The 16,782-nt window shown below is 35.1% G+C and overlaps 3 protein-coding genes, 1 long non-coding RNA gene and 1 other non-coding gene across 5 annotated transcripts; 3 read left to right on the top strand and 2 right to left on the bottom strand.

Moving 5' to 3' along the window:
* Window positions 1–2,095: 2,095 nt before the first annotated feature.
* LOC147559505 (uncharacterized) lies at window positions 2,096–6,646 on the top strand. Its single transcript, XR_015234619.1, has 2 exons — window positions 2,096–2,250; window positions 2,904–6,646. It is a non-coding gene; the product is annotated as an uncharacterized LOC147559505 (long non-coding RNA).
* On the bottom strand, window positions 3,977–5,457 carry EBP (ethylene-responsive element binding protein). The gene is made up of 2 exons (XM_086661403.1): window positions 5,256–5,457; window positions 3,977–4,953 (listed from the first exon to the last, which is right to left on the bottom strand). The coding sequence occupies exons 1-2, from the start codon at window positions 5,388–5,390 to the stop codon at window positions 4,264–4,266; spliced, it is 825 nt and encodes a 274-aa protein (XP_086517529.1). The 5' UTR covers window positions 5,391–5,457; the 3' UTR covers window positions 3,977–4,263.
* A 2,501-nt stretch (window positions 6,647–9,147) lies between the features above and the next one.
* Window positions 9,148–10,653, top strand: LOC147559507 (protein SEED AND ROOT HAIR PROTECTIVE PROTEIN-like). The gene is made up of 2 exons (XM_086657820.1): window positions 9,148–9,463; window positions 9,938–10,653. Exons 1-2 carry the CDS (start codon window positions 9,244–9,246, stop codon window positions 10,270–10,272), a joined length of 555 nt encoding a protein of 184 aa, XP_086513946.1. The 5' UTR covers window positions 9,148–9,243; the 3' UTR covers window positions 10,273–10,653.
* A 1,285-nt stretch (window positions 10,654–11,938) lies between these two features.
* Window positions 11,939–12,021, top strand: TRNAL-UAA (transfer RNA leucine (anticodon UAA)). Its single transcript has one exon. It is a non-coding gene; the product is annotated as a tRNA-Leu (tRNA).
* A 58-nt stretch (window positions 12,022–12,079) lies between these two features.
* Window positions 12,080–14,933, bottom strand: LOC147559509 (uncharacterized). The gene is made up of 7 exons (XM_086657821.1): window positions 14,580–14,933; window positions 14,398–14,472; window positions 14,149–14,285; window positions 13,934–14,051; window positions 13,780–13,850; window positions 12,602–12,719; window positions 12,080–12,470 (listed from the first exon to the last, which is right to left on the bottom strand). Exons 1-7 carry the CDS (start codon window positions 14,652–14,654, stop codon window positions 12,282–12,284), a joined length of 783 nt encoding a protein of 260 aa, XP_086513947.1. The 5' UTR covers window positions 14,655–14,933; the 3' UTR covers window positions 12,080–12,281.
* Between the last annotated feature and the right edge of the window lie 1,849 nt (window positions 14,934–16,782).

Here is a 16,782-nt window from a genome sequence, read left to right on the forward strand (position 1 = left end):
CTTATACAAAGGAGAATTCACTTGAGATTGGATACTGAAGTGGTGAATGAAGAAGCCAATTTATAGGCATTCATTCACCCGTAAGAAAACTTGGCCATTTTTCTCCATCTCCATTAAATGCATTTTTGCATTTTCTTCCATGAAACAAGGAAGGCAGGAGCAATGGACGGTGAGTTGCAAATCTTGACTTTAAGGTCACATCGAACTATTTGGCCCCACCATATGACAGAAACAACCTTGAATAGACTACGAAAGACCAAGATCATAAAAACCAACTCTTAAGGGATAGGCAAACAAACTATCTAATTGTTACACTTAAACCACATATGATAATTCAAGAATAGCGCAACCACTACAAAATGCAACCTACTATAGCTCAGAATTTAATCACTTTTTTTTACCATTTACTATGTCTTTTTTTATTGGAAACAATAAAAATTCGACTATTACAATATGCATATTATCGCTCAACCGAAGTGGAATTCACCGTTATACTTTTATTTTATTTATTGGCTGTCCCTCCTTGTGGTTTAAGAGTCATATCTCTTTTTCGACATCGTAGACGTGTAATAACCTATAGACAATAATTGATTGAAGATTCAAAATGTATCTAAGCAAATTTGTTTAATCAAGAATAATACGTCAGTGAGTACTATTATTCTCTGTTTAAGGATTTCATTCATGCACCTCTAGTTATTATTATTGATAATTAATCTATTATTAAATTTGGTCACATCTATCTAATATATTATTTTAATCTGGCTTAAGTTATACTTTTCTATTGAATTAAAACCGAATTTGTATATTGTCAACTCATGACTAGTACAATACTTTTTGGGTTTTTATCTAATGTCGATCTATAATAGCAACTACCTAAAATGAGAGACATATTTTGATATACACAAAGGGAAATGCTAGATCACATAAAAAATTGAAAATTGTATGTCAAAATGTCAAGTTTTTTTTTTTTTTAAAGTTTGACTGAATCTTTACTGTTTTCTTATGAGTTATTCATTTGCTAACAACAAGATTTGGTCAAACTTTGAAAGGTAATTCATCGCATCATTTAGACATAAAATTCTTCTATATTTTTTTTTTGAACCTAGCATTACGGTTTTGATACATGCATCAAATGCATTAGCCACCCCTATGGTTATGTCATCTGATGATGATGACCTCATTTTAGTTTCCTCTTCCTCTGTTTGTTCAACTAACTTACAACTATGTATTCAAGCCTGTCACCTTCATCTAAGTGTTTATTTGTTTTTGAGTTAATTCCTATATGGCCCCCTACTTTGTGACCAGCTTCCTTTATAGCCCCTAAATTTCTGTAAATTCAAATATGGCCCCCTATTTTCATGGAAATGTCATAACTACCCTTCCCATTAATATATTTTCAAAATAAAATTAAAAACAAAAACCTAAATTCCACCTCACTCTCTCTCCACCACTCATCTCTCTCCACGTCACCTATCTCTCCAACTCACCTCTCTCTCTCTCTCCAAGTCAGCACTCTAATGAAGGTCGCCGGCCGGAAAATTTTCCGGCCGGTGACCTTCAACAGACCAGATTCCGGCGAAGGGAAACCCCCTTCGCCGGAATTTTTAGAGAGAGAGAGAGAGAGATGAGTGAAAAAAAAAAAAAAAATTTTTTTTTAAAGTTTGAAGGTCGCTGACTTGGAGAGAGAGAGAGAGGTGAGTGAAATTTTTTTTTCTTTTTTTAATCTTGAAGGTCGCCGGCCGGAAAATTTTCCGGCCGACGACCTTCATTAGAGTGCTGACTTGGAGAGAGAGAGGGGTGAGTTGGAGAGATAGGTGACGTGGAGAGAGATGAGTGGTGGAGAGGGAAGTGAGGTGGAATTTAAGTTTTTGTTTTTAATTTTATTTTGAAAATATATTAAGGGGAAGGGTAGTTATGACATTTCCATGAAAATAGGGGGTCATATTTGAATTTACAGAAATTTGGGAGTCATAAAAGAAGCTGGTCACAAAGTAGGGGGCCATATAGGAATTAACTCTTTGTTTTTTTGTTTATATCATGAAGATTAGATCCCTAGTTTTGTACAGTACTGCAGAGAGAAATTTATGTTACTATCCTTATTTTTTCTGTTGATTTTTTATTTTATTTGGAGGCCTATTAGTTAAGAATGTTAACTTTCAACCACTCGATAATTTTACAATTTATAAGTCGGCCAATAACAATTCCACAGAAGAGGTTAATAACCTCACTCTTGTATGTATATATACTAGGGTATATCCCGTGTCCTAGGGCACGGACACTTGTATAAATTACATGTTACGAAATTTATTGTTAAATTACACTTGAAATTTATTTTGTTTCTTTTTTTCTTAAATTAGAATTTTTATTTCTAAGAAGAAAATGATTATTGTTTTTTAAATAGGTTTTAACCCTTGAAATTTATTTTGTTACTTTTTTTTTTTCTTAAATTAGAGATTTTTTTCCAAGAAGGAAAAGATTATTGTTTTTTTTAATAGGTAACTTTATTTCTACAGACTATATTTTAAACTTTGAGAAGGGCTTCTAGACAATATCCTTTATTAAAAGAGGGTGTTTGTCCCAGTCATCGTTTTCCCTACTGTTTTGTTATATAGATATTTTATTGAGAGAGATTTTTATTAGTTATTAATTTTTTGTATTATTCTTTTGTTTATTCTCTCTTAAATTAGTTATTATTTTATTGAGTGAGAGAGATTTTAATTTCTTTTTTTAACCCTTGAAATTTATTTTGTTTCTTTTTTCTTAAATTAGTTATTTTATTTCTAAGAAGAAAACGATTATTGTTTTTTTAAACAGGTAACTTTATTTCTACGAAGGACTATATTATAAATTTTGAGAGGGACTTCTAGACAATATCCTTTATTAAAAAAGGATGTTTGTCCCAGTCATCGTTTTCCCTCCTGTTTTATATAATAGATATATATATACACGTGTGTTTTCTATGTTAGGTGTTTAAATTAGTAAACAGATCCGTATAACATACTTTGTTACTTCTTCCATAATGATTATTCATACCCTATTCTTCTTTTTCTGTAAAATTTTCGAAAAAACTAAGATAGAATGAAAAGATATTGATGTTTTCTTAGAATTTATTCAATACCTACTTTAACGATGCATTACAATGATTTATATTTTCGTCAACACTTGGTTGCTCAAGTGTTAGATAGTCTTGACATAAACTCCAAACCCTTGGAGGTCTCAGGTTGGATTCCTAGAGGAGTTGAGATCCATCGACATGGAATTTGACTATTAAAAGTAGGAGTATAAATAATAAGTTTGTTGGCCTTTAGGCTCTTTCGTATGTTGTTGGGCTTTTGGCTCCTTGAGTAGTGGTCTAACTTAGGCGCTTACCGTGTTTATCACATATTGATGATGTATCAATGCGATGTAATGATTAACGTAGATCATAGTCTAATTAAAAAAAAACAAATTTATATTTTCAACTTTCATATAATCAGATTGGCTTTAATGAATTTCAACAAAAAAAAAAAGGATTGGCTTTAATGAGTTTGTCAAATAATATATGAATCATAATGTTTTTAAAGAAACATTATTGGAATGATTAGCTTAATGAATGTAAGATGTGTTAAGTTTGTGATCATCTAACTCAAAACCAATCGGCAGTGAGTGGAGAGGACCTATACTTTATATTCTTGGTTGCTAGTTACCCATTCTCTCATGTGAGACTATTCTCACACGCCCTCTCACGTGTGGCGTTCTTTAAACCTTACACGTGTGTTTTTTTTTACGGGTGACTTGGAGCACATGTGGCTTTTAAGGCTATCACGTGTGGGCCTAGCTCTGATACCATGTGTAGATTAACGTTCGAATTCATTCGATATTATTTGTTCTTTCAAACCATAATTCTGTTCGTACTGATATTTTGTGTCCTAATTAGATATACCGTCTTCAGGGGAATAACATGTTATATACACTGAATCGACTGATAAGACTAGTGTGTCAAACTTTGTTCTTTAAGATGAAGGCAAAAGATTTCCAAACAAGAACACACTAAAAATGTACAAAGCTCAAAACAAACATACAAAAACGACAAAAAAGAGTTAACGTAATAAAACGGGCCACATCTTATTGAATAGATACTGTATTTTATTTATGCACCCCACCGAAACTCCCTTAACTTAAGTAAACGACAAAATAACATCCACGTCATCTCCCCCCGATTCCTAACAACTCAGTCCGATTCACCAGCCAACTCATTCATTTACTCTTGTTCAGACTTCAGACTCAGTAGTAATAATCGAGTTGAGGATTAATAACACTTGCTCCACCAACAACATCTTCTAGTAACCACATATCCACTGGTTCCGATTCCCAACTCGTTCCTGACGATTCTGTCAACTCATTTTGGTCCAATTCTAGGAACGATTCCAAGCTTGATATTTGTTCTTTCATAAGTTCATCAGTTCCACTACTCTCACTCCCAAGTCCAACTGATGACGATTCAACTCGGAGTGGTGGTGAATTATGATTGTAAATTCCTTCATCTTTAAATGGAAACCCCACCAAAATAGGTGGTCCAACCGGTTTGAAACCTGACTGAGTTGACTCAGTTCCTAAACAACGTTTTTTTGGTGGCGGTGATAGTGGTGGAGATGCTAATGAATTTAGTGGCGGTGTTGGTAATTGTTGATCGGGAAAGTTGAGTTTAGCTTTTCCCCCTCGAATACGTTTTGCTGCTTCATCGTAAGCTCTTGCAGCGTCTTCAGCTGTATTGTAAGTACCGAGCCAGACACGTACACCTTGACGTGGGTCACGAATTTCAGCAGCCCATTTGCCCCATGGCCTTTGTCTAATTCCTCTAAATACATTTTTTCTAATTCTTCCTCCTTGTTTCTTCACCTTAACTTTCTCACTTTGACTTGAGTTGTTGTTTTTCTTTGTAGTCCTAGTACTAGTACTCTTCTCATTATTGACCTATTAATAAATACAACTATGTTAGCTTATGAAACAAAAAGAGCTAAGAATAGCAAAACTTGAACCTTAAGACTTCCTTTTCTTCTAAACTTCGAAAAATATAATAAAAACTTTACCGATTACTTTATCATCTAAACTACGTATATCTTTCAATAAATTCAAACTTCGTTCTTTCTGTATGGAAAAAATGTAAAATTATCTAAAAAATTAACAATCTATTCATTAGGTTAAATTTCTTAGATTTTTCGTTCGGCTGAAACGGCGTTAAATCTATAAATTAATTGATTAAATAAAGAAATTACCTTGGTGTTGCTATAATTGGCATCAAAACCTAGTAGGTCGGAGATAGTGTCGAATTCCGACCAGAGATCTTGTGTTGAAAGTTTCCGACCACGTCGGGCTTCAATGAAGTCGGAAATGATGGCTCCTCCACACATCTTTCTTTTGTTTTTCTAGAGAGAGAGAGAGAGAGAGAGAAAGTGATTATCCAAGTTTTCTAGACTCTCTTCAGTCTTCACCGTCTCTGGGTTTAAATAGGGTGGCGTTAGAATAAAAGGACTAAATCGTAATAAAATATTGTTAACGATCCAACGGTCAGGATTCAATCTGTGAAAAGAAGAAAGAAGATGTTGAAGTAAGTGGGTTTTGAGTGCGAGTAATATTACCCGTTGGATTGGTAGATCTAGAAAGTAGGGAGGAAAGTGGGACCCGTTTTTAGCTTTCCGCCTGGGAAACTGGGCCAGAAGTGTACACGTGGTTAGTTATGAGTGGCGGAGTATGTCTGATAAGTTATATATTGATGTAGTAATAGCAGCTGTTGTAACGGATGTTAAATCTATCCCAAAATTTAACGGCTGATAAGGTAATAGTAGCACTTGTCATATGGGATGGTCATGTGTTTAAATACCCTTGATTCTCGTTTAATTTTCGAAAATGCCCCTAAAATCTTTTTCCCTAAATATCCCTACCTATTTTAGAAGTGTATTATTGTGAGTCAGTGAGTGTTAACTTGAGCAGTTGAGGTGCTGAATCTTCTGACCAATTGGTCCAGAACCAGAAGGTGAGTGGTCCTTGTTCTCGTTCCGATTCCTTCGAGTGGTCCTGGTTCCGATTGCCAAACATCATATTTTTTGTTTTCTCAAATCCGAGGGACCATTATATCATATACATTATAATAAAAATTTAATTTGTTGGTTTCTTGTTAGTTTTATTTATCTACGCATTCTGCAGTTAAATGCCAAATAAAATATCGCGTGGTACTGAGACCCAAATCAAAGCTACCTCACAGTTTCACCAACAAATCTTTTCGGCATTTTGGAAATAAAGTGTGGAGGAAAGGGGTGTTGTTTATGATGAAGGCAAAGGGAAAAAGGGAAACGGAGTTTAGGGAAGCAGCCAGGAAGTAAATGAAAGAGAAAAGCATTCTGTTTTGTGTCTCCCAATCCCTCACAATGTCTTCTTCTCAATAAAAGGAAAAGTAGACTCCGTCGTCTCTTTCAAATCTGTTTTTCTTGATGTATTAATTCTCAAACTCCCCACATTATTTTCATCTTCCTCATTTTCATATAACAAATTCATATATTTGGTTTTCGTAGGGCCAATCAGTTGAATCATATTGTTTGTTTTTGTCTGAATCACAATATCTGACACGTTTAAGTAGTTGATTCAAACTGATTTAGATTCATTTGATTCAGATTGATTTAGATTCATTTGATTTAGATTGATTTAGACACGTCAGATTCATATTAAGACAACTGGTGTTTTTATTCATTGTGTGGAGCTGACTCGGCTGAATCTAAATCGTCTTACTCCATTAGACTCAAACTCACTCTTCAAATGAGTCAGACGTCACGAATTAGACAAAAACAATCAATCACAAATTTAACTCTAGTCGATCAAATTTTGAGTCTGTTTTCGTATCTAACTTCGATAAAAGAAATACTATCCAATTCTACATGATGGATTTTTTTATCGTACACAGGTTTAAAAGTTATTACGCAAATGATGATAGATTTTTCTCTGCTTATAGAGTCAATGATTAGCCTGAGGTGGTATATGTTACCGTAAAAGGATGCGAGTTAAAAAATAGCTGTTGTTTAACGTGTGTATTAAGTGTTGTACATGAGGAGGTGCATAGCCGTTTTTCTTAATAAAATCAGCGATAACATGTTTTCTTTTTAAATTTGGACGTATTCAATGGCTGCGAATTCGTGCATTTGAGATGGAAATTTATTCTGCAATCTAACTCAATTTGGCAGATAAAAATACAAAATTCATCCTTCACTAACTAATGATCAATTTGAATTTCATGGTTCAAAATATAGAATGACATACATTAGCTTAGATCCAGTAGCTCCGTTATAGAACTATTAGATGGATTAAACTTGTGAGATCTAGGCATTAACCAGCTTGTTTGCAATTGGGGTGGAGTCTCAGACACACAGAGTAAATGGCAAGCTGGGGTTTGTATAAAAAAGTGAAGGCCCATAAGTTGATTAAATGGGCCCGAAGGCCACTTTGATGATAACTACCCAAGTAAGTAAGGAACTAGACGATTTGGCCACGAGTTCTTTTTCTTTGCCGACTCACGAGTCATTAAATCATTACAAGCCAGAGTACATCATAAACATATTACATCATGAATTTGGATAAGCTCAATAACTCCATTCAAAGACATCTTGGACACTAAAAATCATATGGAAACCCTAAAAGCCATCCTATGGAGCATGCTGGCCCATTTATTCCTAAATCTACCTTCTACCCAAGTTCAACAATCCTGGATGACGTTTTCATGGGAATCGAATTTGGACCTCCGGTACGAGGAATGAGTGTCTAACCATTATACCAAATGGTCGTGGATGGCGAGTTAGTGTTGTACAAACATGGGAAAATTTAACAGTATCACATTGTGTATAACAATTACCGACGGAGTGTGTAAAATTTGTCTGCAGCTTTGAAGCATAAAGAAAAATCTCTGGAGCATAAAGACATTGATCAACAAGAATTTGATCTATGAGGCATCTTCATTTTGGATCCAAAACTTGACTTTGTTATCTTTTCCCCTAATCTCCATCTCATCATTTCTTTTCTCTCTCCTTCTAACTTGTTTTATCTCTTGGAGAAGAAATTCATTGAAGAATACCCGTTAAAGCCAGAGAGACTATGAGAGAGAACGAGAAAGAGAAAGAGAAAACAACACGAGAGAGAGATAAAAGGAAAGAAAGAAAATAAATGAGAATGAGATGCCCATAGGTCAAAACTTGTTGACCGAAGTTTTTTATGCGCGCCGCGACCTAAAATTTCCGTAACAAAACCATTATTTCTAATTAAAAGCATCCCTTTAATCACGATTAATAAAATTTGACTCCAAAAACCGACAAGTGCCTTGAACAAAAAGAAGAACACGGAGGATAAAGTGAGTGAAGAACGAAAAAAGAAGAGAAAAAGGAGATCATGAATGATTTAAGGGTTAGGAGCAAAAGAGAGAAATATCAGACGGAAAAATGTCATTCAAACCTTGAGACTATTTCGAACGTAATAGCAAAAAACTTTTGACTACTTTGTGATTGAACGATTCGCACTAAGAATCTTACCTACATCTCGAACCTGGGCTCCCAAGTACGCTCTGCATGGAACACATGCTCCCTTTGGAGCTCCTAATGGCTAACGGGTTAGGAGTCCGAATTCAAAAATGAAGTAACAGTTTCTTTTCTTTCATTTGCGTTTGGGATCGATGGGCTCGTGGAATGGGCAACATTTAACATGTCCAAATATGTTCCAAGAACTTGCGCATTTTTTAAGTTCTCCTCCCCTTCTTAGCATCTCTCATCTCTTTTGAAACTTCTTCAAATATTTTTTTTTTCAATTTTGATAGATAAAATCAACACTAATCGTAGTCCATAGAGATAAGATTGATTTCACAAAATTCATAGTTTAAATTCTTTTATAAAGTCAACTCATGAACAAAGCAAGGTTCACTAACAACCATGAATATATTTTTGATGGTGAAGTCAACGTTAACCATACGTACAATTTTAAAGAAAAACATGTTGGAAAAAAAGTTCAAGTATTAAAAAATGTAGTAAATATCGAGAACTAATCGTGCCTCCCATTTTTTTTAGGTTTCATGAATCGTGCCTCCAACTAATGAAAAAACTCAAACAATTTTATATGGAAATTTATTCAATTCAAACCACTCCACAAAATTCTATCACACTAAACCTATAAATACATTTTCATTTCAAAGTACATCTCCAACCCAAATATAATTCTCATCTTATAGTGATCAAAATGGCTCTCAATTTCTTCATTACTTTTTCTCTCTTGTTTGTTTCTTCAACATTTTGTGCATTATCGACAGTAAATGGTGAAGCTTATTATGTGTATGCTCCTCCACCACCTCCTAATGTTAATGATGTTCCAAAACCAAAGGTTTATGTGCCCTATAACTCTATGGGTGTCCAAGGAGGAATATTTTATAGATCAGAAGCTAAATTCATTCCATTACAAGGTAAAAAATCATGTTTCTTCTGTTCTTCATTTTATTTTTTTATGTCAATTATCTCTAACAATGTTTTTTTTTTTTCCGAACAATCTTTAGCCCAAATATTTAGCACATAAAAAGTCTTTTTTTTCCTAAATTTCCCGGTTCATTTATATGTGTAAAAGTTAGTTGGTTCCACTCATAGAAGTATATGCATTAACTTGAAAACATACAAGCGAATGTGAACGTAGAAATAGTTGCCAATTTAAGTGTAGCTTAAATAGTAAGGCGTGCCCTCCTCAACTTAGGTCGACTCTCCAAACTATACACGACAAGCCACCTAAAACCTAAATTTAGACCTCTTGTTGAACGATAACTATTGTTCTAACTAGTTTTTTTCCGATTATAATATAATGGCCTTGTACCGTTTGTTACTTTTTAACGATTTTGAAAGCATTGTTCTTCTACTCACTACTTAATATCAATTGTGGGTTTTGGTAGGAGCTATTGCAAGAGTGACATGTTTGGCAATTGACAAATATGGGTACAAGCCAGCACCCATAACAATCTTAAGCTCACCAACAGATGAAAATGGTTATTACTTAGCCAAATTGCCTCTTTCACAAGTTCACAGCAACTACAAGCTCACAAAATGCAAGGCATTTCTTCATAGCTCACCATCAAGTACATATAATGTTCCCACTAATATCAACAAGGGCAAGACTGGTGCTGCCATTACTCCTTCTTCCTGCAAACTAATTCCACACCACAAGATGAACCTGTGCTCTGTTCCTCCTTTTATTTACACCTCTAACCCCATCAATGGTGGTTATTAAGTAGAGCATAATTTCGATATATTAGGACCATGAGTTTTGAAAAGTAATGACAAAGATATTTTAATGGCTCAGTTTGTTGGTACCCCTCTAAAAACCAAGAGGTCATGGGTTTGATTTCTGGAGATGTTATCTATTCTCTTGAATTATCCTATGTAATTTATGGAGTAATAAAGTAAAGGTAGTCTTGATGGGCTTTAAAGCCCCTTATCTAGTAGTTAGATGACCTTTAAAGGTCCAAGTGTCCATGTCATAACGAAACGATGTATGAGTTTATTCAACCCTCATGGTGCATCCGACTGTCTTTTCTTGGTAATGTATAATACCATGTAACGATGTAATGAGTTCTCATCAAAAAAGAGAAAGAAAAAACCTTTTATTTAAGTCTTTGATCTTCACTTAATATTGCTTATTTTATTTGGTTTTTGTGAACCTTTCAATCTTGGGAGGATGGTTGTGAGGGGAGAGAGGAAGAGTTGTAGGGGAAAGATGGTGGTAATGTAACGAGGACGGTGGTAGTTGGTCAAAATGGTGGTTGGTCGCCGTGATGACAGTGAAGAAGATGAAGAGGAGAGCGAAATCAGAGAGAAGGAAGACGAACAAGGTCACTTTTGTCCTTTTCGGCACATATTTTATACCATTATCATATATCAACAAAAATAAAAATGCACAATGATCTATAAATCAATATTGGGATACATCCAAAATATGTTACTACTAACACTAGCTAATATTTGTAAACTACAATATTTTTCAGAGAAAAGCTAATAACAAACCATATATAGAAGAGTACTTCAAAATCTATATTAATGCATTCTTTAGTGATTACCATTTACATGATACTGAAATAAACCAGTCAAATTCAACGGCCGACATCGTTCTCCCATTAAAATCCTCCTACTGCACAACTCTTTGCGTTCATCTTCATCTCTTCCGATCTTCCTAGAAGATTTCTTACCTCTAATAACCTCAGAACCATTACTTTTGTCGAAAAGACTCTTGAAAGAAAGTAGCACATTTGAAGGTGGTTGCTTGTAAGTTGTGATTGTTTGATTCACCAAATTCTTCATTTTTCTAGCTTTGAAAGATTTCTTAACCTTAGAGAAGAGTAATGTGAGCTTCTTTGGGAAGAGTTTTCTTTGAGTAATATCGGTTTTCGTCATCCTAACCTTGTTATTACTATTTTGTTGGTGTGGGTTTTTCTTGATATTCTTGATTAGTAAGTTGGGGATCTTGATTCTTAGTTTTGGTGTTGATTCATTGAAAGATGTTGGTTTCTTGATGGTGAAACTTATGTTGAGAAAGTAAGATACTGAAGGAAGAAGAACTTGGTTTGTTTTTTTCTTGGGAATAAGAGCTCTATACATGTTTTTTATGGTACTAGTAGTAGTATTGTTTAAGCTTCTCTCTACTTCTTCAAGTAATTGCATTGTTGCCTTGGGTTTTTGAGAGAGAGAGAGAGAGAGATTATAACCATGTAATGGTAATGGAGGAAATGTGTAGACAGTTATCAAACAACATAGAGCACGTACCACTAAGGCATAGTGGGTAGTTGAATGTACTAGTGCGTGGCTGAGCCGGATTAAATTCATCCGGCTTTGCACCAAGAGATGGACAAGTTGTAAATTCCATAGTTTTATCCAATTAGTGTGAAAAATGGAACATGTGAGCTGGTTTGCCCGAGAGGTTAAGGGGGAAGACTTAAGATCTTCTGCACATAAGTGCGCATGGGTTCGAACCCCATAGCCAGCATTCATTTTTTTTTTCTTTTTCTTCAGAAAGATAAAAAGCTTAAAAAACAACATGCATATTGAAAGAAGAAACACGAGTATAATCCATGCTCCCGGAAATTCGTTGAGCACTTTACGTGGTTACTTTTTTCCGGTAAACACATTTTGTACCTGAAAAGTTTCATCCTACCCTTGATTACTCTTGTAAACCTAAAAAGTAAAAACAGAGTTCAAGTTCGCAACGTCTAGACATTAATCAATATAAAATGAAAACAACATTAACTACATACAAGTAGTTAATGTGGATGTAGTAGTAGTAGAACAAAGCTGAACCAAAGCAAATTCCTTTTTATAAGTCACACTCGAATGACAAGAATCACAACATGTGTAGACACCAATGGTTGCCCATTTGAACGGGTCCTCCTCGTTCTGATCAATTGTACAAAATTCGTAAATCAGTTGGGGCAAGATCTGCACATACTCACGATAATGAGACGATGTAAAGGATTACCGACACTTATCAAGGCAAAATAGGCTAGACGCCACAATAAAATATGTATATATCATATTGTACAAGTACGTAAAGATAGAGAGTTTCAAACCTGCAACTCAAGACATAAAGTTCCATTACAATAGTTGCATTTGGGAATATCTTCCACCGATGGGAGATAACTTGATACAAGCGAAAGTTGTTCTGCTTCTTGATCCTCTAGGGTATACCTATCATAAACGACCGAAATATTGACTTACAAGTGTTCATATGGCCCTAGAAGAATGAATTCGGGGTTCATATCCTTAGATACGATAAAGAAATACAACGAATATGGGTGTGGAAGCGAACATCTTGTGCAATGTTAATTATTGTCATATCTTGTGAAAAATTTCGTAAAACAGAAACAAACACTGACACACACACAAACCCTCAGAAGATTAATGTCCTCAAAATTTTGCAAATTTATGTTTTAAGTGTTAAGTTTGTGGCCATCCAACTCAAAACCAATTGGCAATGAGTGGAGAGGACCTATTCTTTATATTTTTGGTTGCTAGTTACCCATTCTCCCATGTGGGACTATTCTCACACGCCCCCTCACGTGTGGCGTTTTTTGAGCCTAACACGTGTGTTTTTTTCTTTACGGGTGACGTGGAGCACGTGTGGCTTTTAAGCCTATCACGTGTGGGCCTAGCTCTGATACCATGTTAAGTTTGTGGCCATCCAACTCAAAACCAATTGGCAATGAGTGGAGAGGACCTATTCTTTATATTTTTGGTTGCTAGTTACCCATTCTCCCATGTAGGACTATTCTCACACGCCCCCTCACGTGTGGCGTTTTTTGAGCCTAACACGTGTGTTTTTTTCTTTACGGGTGACGTGGAGCACGTGTGGCTTTTAAGCCTATCACGTGTGGGCCTAGCTCTGATACCATGTTAAGTTTGTGGCCATCCAACTCAAAACCAATTGGCAATGAGTGGAGAGGACCTATTCTTTATATTTTTGGTTGCTAGTTACCCATTCTCCCATGTGGGACTATTCTCACACGCCCCCTCACGTGTGGCGTTTTTTGAGCCTAACACGTGTGTTTTTTTCTTTACGGGTGACGTGGAGCACGTGTGGCTTTTAAGCCTATCACGTGTGGGCCTAGCTCTGATACCATGTTAAGTTTGTGGCCATCCAACTCAAAACCAATTGGCAATGAGTGGAGAGGACCTATTCTTTATATTTTTGGTTGCTAGTTACCCATTCTCCCATGTGGGACTATTCTCACATTAAGTTCATGCTCACCTTATTACTTGATCAGGCGATCCTAAAATGCGGTCTTGGAAAGAATCACAATTCTTATCCTCGTCGTCTACCTGTAGTTGAGGTAACAAAATTTTGAAGACATTGGAGTACAAGGTAAAATTTACTAGAATATCATTGAAAAACTCGTTGTTACCTTGAAATAGTCTAACAACGCGTTCTCCATTTCATTCATTTCGTCAGCGGTTTTGTTACATTCATCAAAAGTGCTTGAACCATTTTTACGAGGTATCTGGCAGCGATAAACCTTCACACTAGAGAGTTCATAAACAAGTCGTCATTAAGACACAATGTAAAGGAGGAAGTTGATGTTCAAATAAGAAAGAAACATATATGCTTTCCCCAATTCACCTTCGAGATTGCCTTTGATCTTCAAGACATTCAAATCGATGGTGTTGATCTTCAAGAAGACAAGACATTGACGGGCACATGAACACAACTAAAGTTCGGTCGAATTTATACATCTTATCAGAGATGGGTGCTTGAACCTAGCAGACAACACACGTAAAAATAACTAAAAACATATCTCCGAACAAATTCTAGTATGTAACAATAAAGCCTTCCCGGAAAAGGTAAAACCACCGCGGGAAAAGAACATACCCGAAGAAAGAATCGTAAAGGCCCTCCACAAATACCACAGGTACGTGATTCTTTCGATGGTAGATAGGCGGAGGCCTATATATATACATAGACAAAGAGAAAAAAACACATGTTAGGATCGTAATACGTATTCAACATCAATCAATATATAAATTGCGAAAAATAAAGGGTTTACAAGATACATGTACGCTAGGATTTTCAAGCTTCTTAATGGAGCTGAAGCTCTCTAATGAATCCTGTTGGAATTTGACCTCCATTGCTTCAGCTGGTTTTCGGTTTTCTTCTTGTAGAGAAAGAGAGAATCAAGAACAGAGAATAGAGTTATAAGATCAATTTATGGTGGGTACAAATTTTATAGATATAGGATTTAGATTGAGAGAGAAATTTTGTAGAAAAAGGATTTATTTGAATATGAGTTTACTTGTTTGTGGGTTAATTTATTCAAACAAGGTTTTTAGTTTCCAATTAAAACTAAACTCATCTCACTACTTTTCTCTCTAAACTTACTGATAACTTAAAGTAACAATTGAAGTGTGACCTTTAAACCAACTTGATGCGTCTTTTATACCCATAATCCGATAATTTTTTTTTTTTTCGAAATCAAGAATACTAGTCTAAACTAGACCTTCCACCATCCCATTATGTTCCTTAAACTAGATTAATTCTAGAATGTTTTCTTTACTCATAGTGACTTGCTCAATTTCACTAAATCATAAAAATAAGTCTGAATTAAACGTCCATTTATCTAAAATAATACATCGTTTTTTTAGTAAAATAATACAATGTTAGGTCGAGACAACTAAAATTTAATCTGAGTCATGCAATAAAAATTAAACAAGAAATTCTACTTAAAAGTTTTAGTTTGAGTATATTCCTTAAACTAGATTAATTCTAGAATGTTTTCTTTATTACATGCTCAAATTCAATAAATCATAAAATAAATCTGAATTAAACGTCTGTTATCTAAAATAATACAATGTTTTGTCGAGACAACTAAAATTTAGTCTATGTGTAGTCATATAATAAAAACCAAACAAGATATTCTACTTAAACTTATACTTATGTTTCTGTAAGGAATGAAATGTCGGTTTCGGTGGAAATTTTGGTCAGTTAAAAAATGAAAACGTTTCGTGAAAATATTTCAGTCGATGTAAATTTTTTCCAAAACTATATTTATGATTTAAATATGTTGCAATTGCATGTAATACCCAATAATGACATTGTTGTTGTCTGTAGTTATAAATTAGTTTGAGGGTAAATTAGAAATTAGAGTTTCCCATATAAAATCAGGGGGCGCCTTCAACATAACGTGGGATGCCTTTAACAGTTACAGGTCGCCTTTAAAAGTTCTTGGGGGGCACCTCTATAATTTTCCAGACAAAATATTATAGTTTCCTTTTCAGTCTCTTCTCTATTTTGTCTTCTTCGACAAACTTCTAGGTTTTTTTGTTTCATTTCTCTAGATTTTGAAATCAAACAAAAATCACTTTAAGTTTTATGAATTTTTGGGGGATTGCAATGGGAAAGATGATAATAATGAATTGGAGAAGAAATTTTAAAGAAATCAGAAGAAAGTTTGAAAAAATCGGCCTCAAGTTTAGCAAAAAAATTGAAGAAAGTTAAACTTCAACGTATGTTATTTCTTCATGTCGAAAAGTTTATGAAAATGTCAAAAAAATTTCAAGTTTCGACCGAAATCTTACCTAGGAATAGAGAGGCAATAGAATTAGCGTTTGTATTAGGATTATCTGGGAATAGAGAGCCAAATTTCGACCTATGAATGAATGAAAGTTTTAAAAAGGATTAACTAGGCATTTCCCTAGAAATAAGGAGCCAAATAGAAAACCAATCATAGTTTGTATTTTCAACAAAAGAACTAGCGTTTTTATGAGGAATAACCCTATCAATATTTGTTTTTTTCTATCGAGAACGTCGATAGGCGCCCCTCTTTTTATATAGGGCCACACTTTCTTCGTGTCTCACAGACTATGCAACGCTGAAGGAACTTGACTGGGCGCAATCCATGTGCCCTCAGATTGTCTGGTCCGCGGGCCTCAGACTGCTCAGTCTAAGGCTCACAAGAAGTGCCAAGAATAAAAGTGGCCAAGAGTAAAAAGTCGGAGTGCTCTCGGATGCCCTGGTCTGTAGGTCTCAGACTGCCCAGCCCGAGCCGACGAAAAGTGCCATGAGTGAAAAGTCGGGGTGCCGGTAAGGGCATCCTATTTTCATCTGAATTTGTCTGACTGATCCCAATGAGAAATCGACTACGATCTAAGTTAGTCGTTACAAGACATTGATACATCATGAAGATGTGATGAGCACGATAACCGCCTAATTTAAACCATAATGCAAGAGGTCTAAAACCCCGGAATATGAAAGAGGCCT

This window comes from Eschscholzia californica, unplaced genomic scaffold, assembly GCF_041429995.1.
Source record: "Eschscholzia californica isolate CP2 unplaced genomic scaffold, dmEscCali1.0.p SCAF_2, whole genome shotgun sequence".
Classification (NCBI taxonomy): Eukaryota; Viridiplantae; Streptophyta; class Magnoliopsida; order Ranunculales; family Papaveraceae; genus Eschscholzia; species Eschscholzia californica.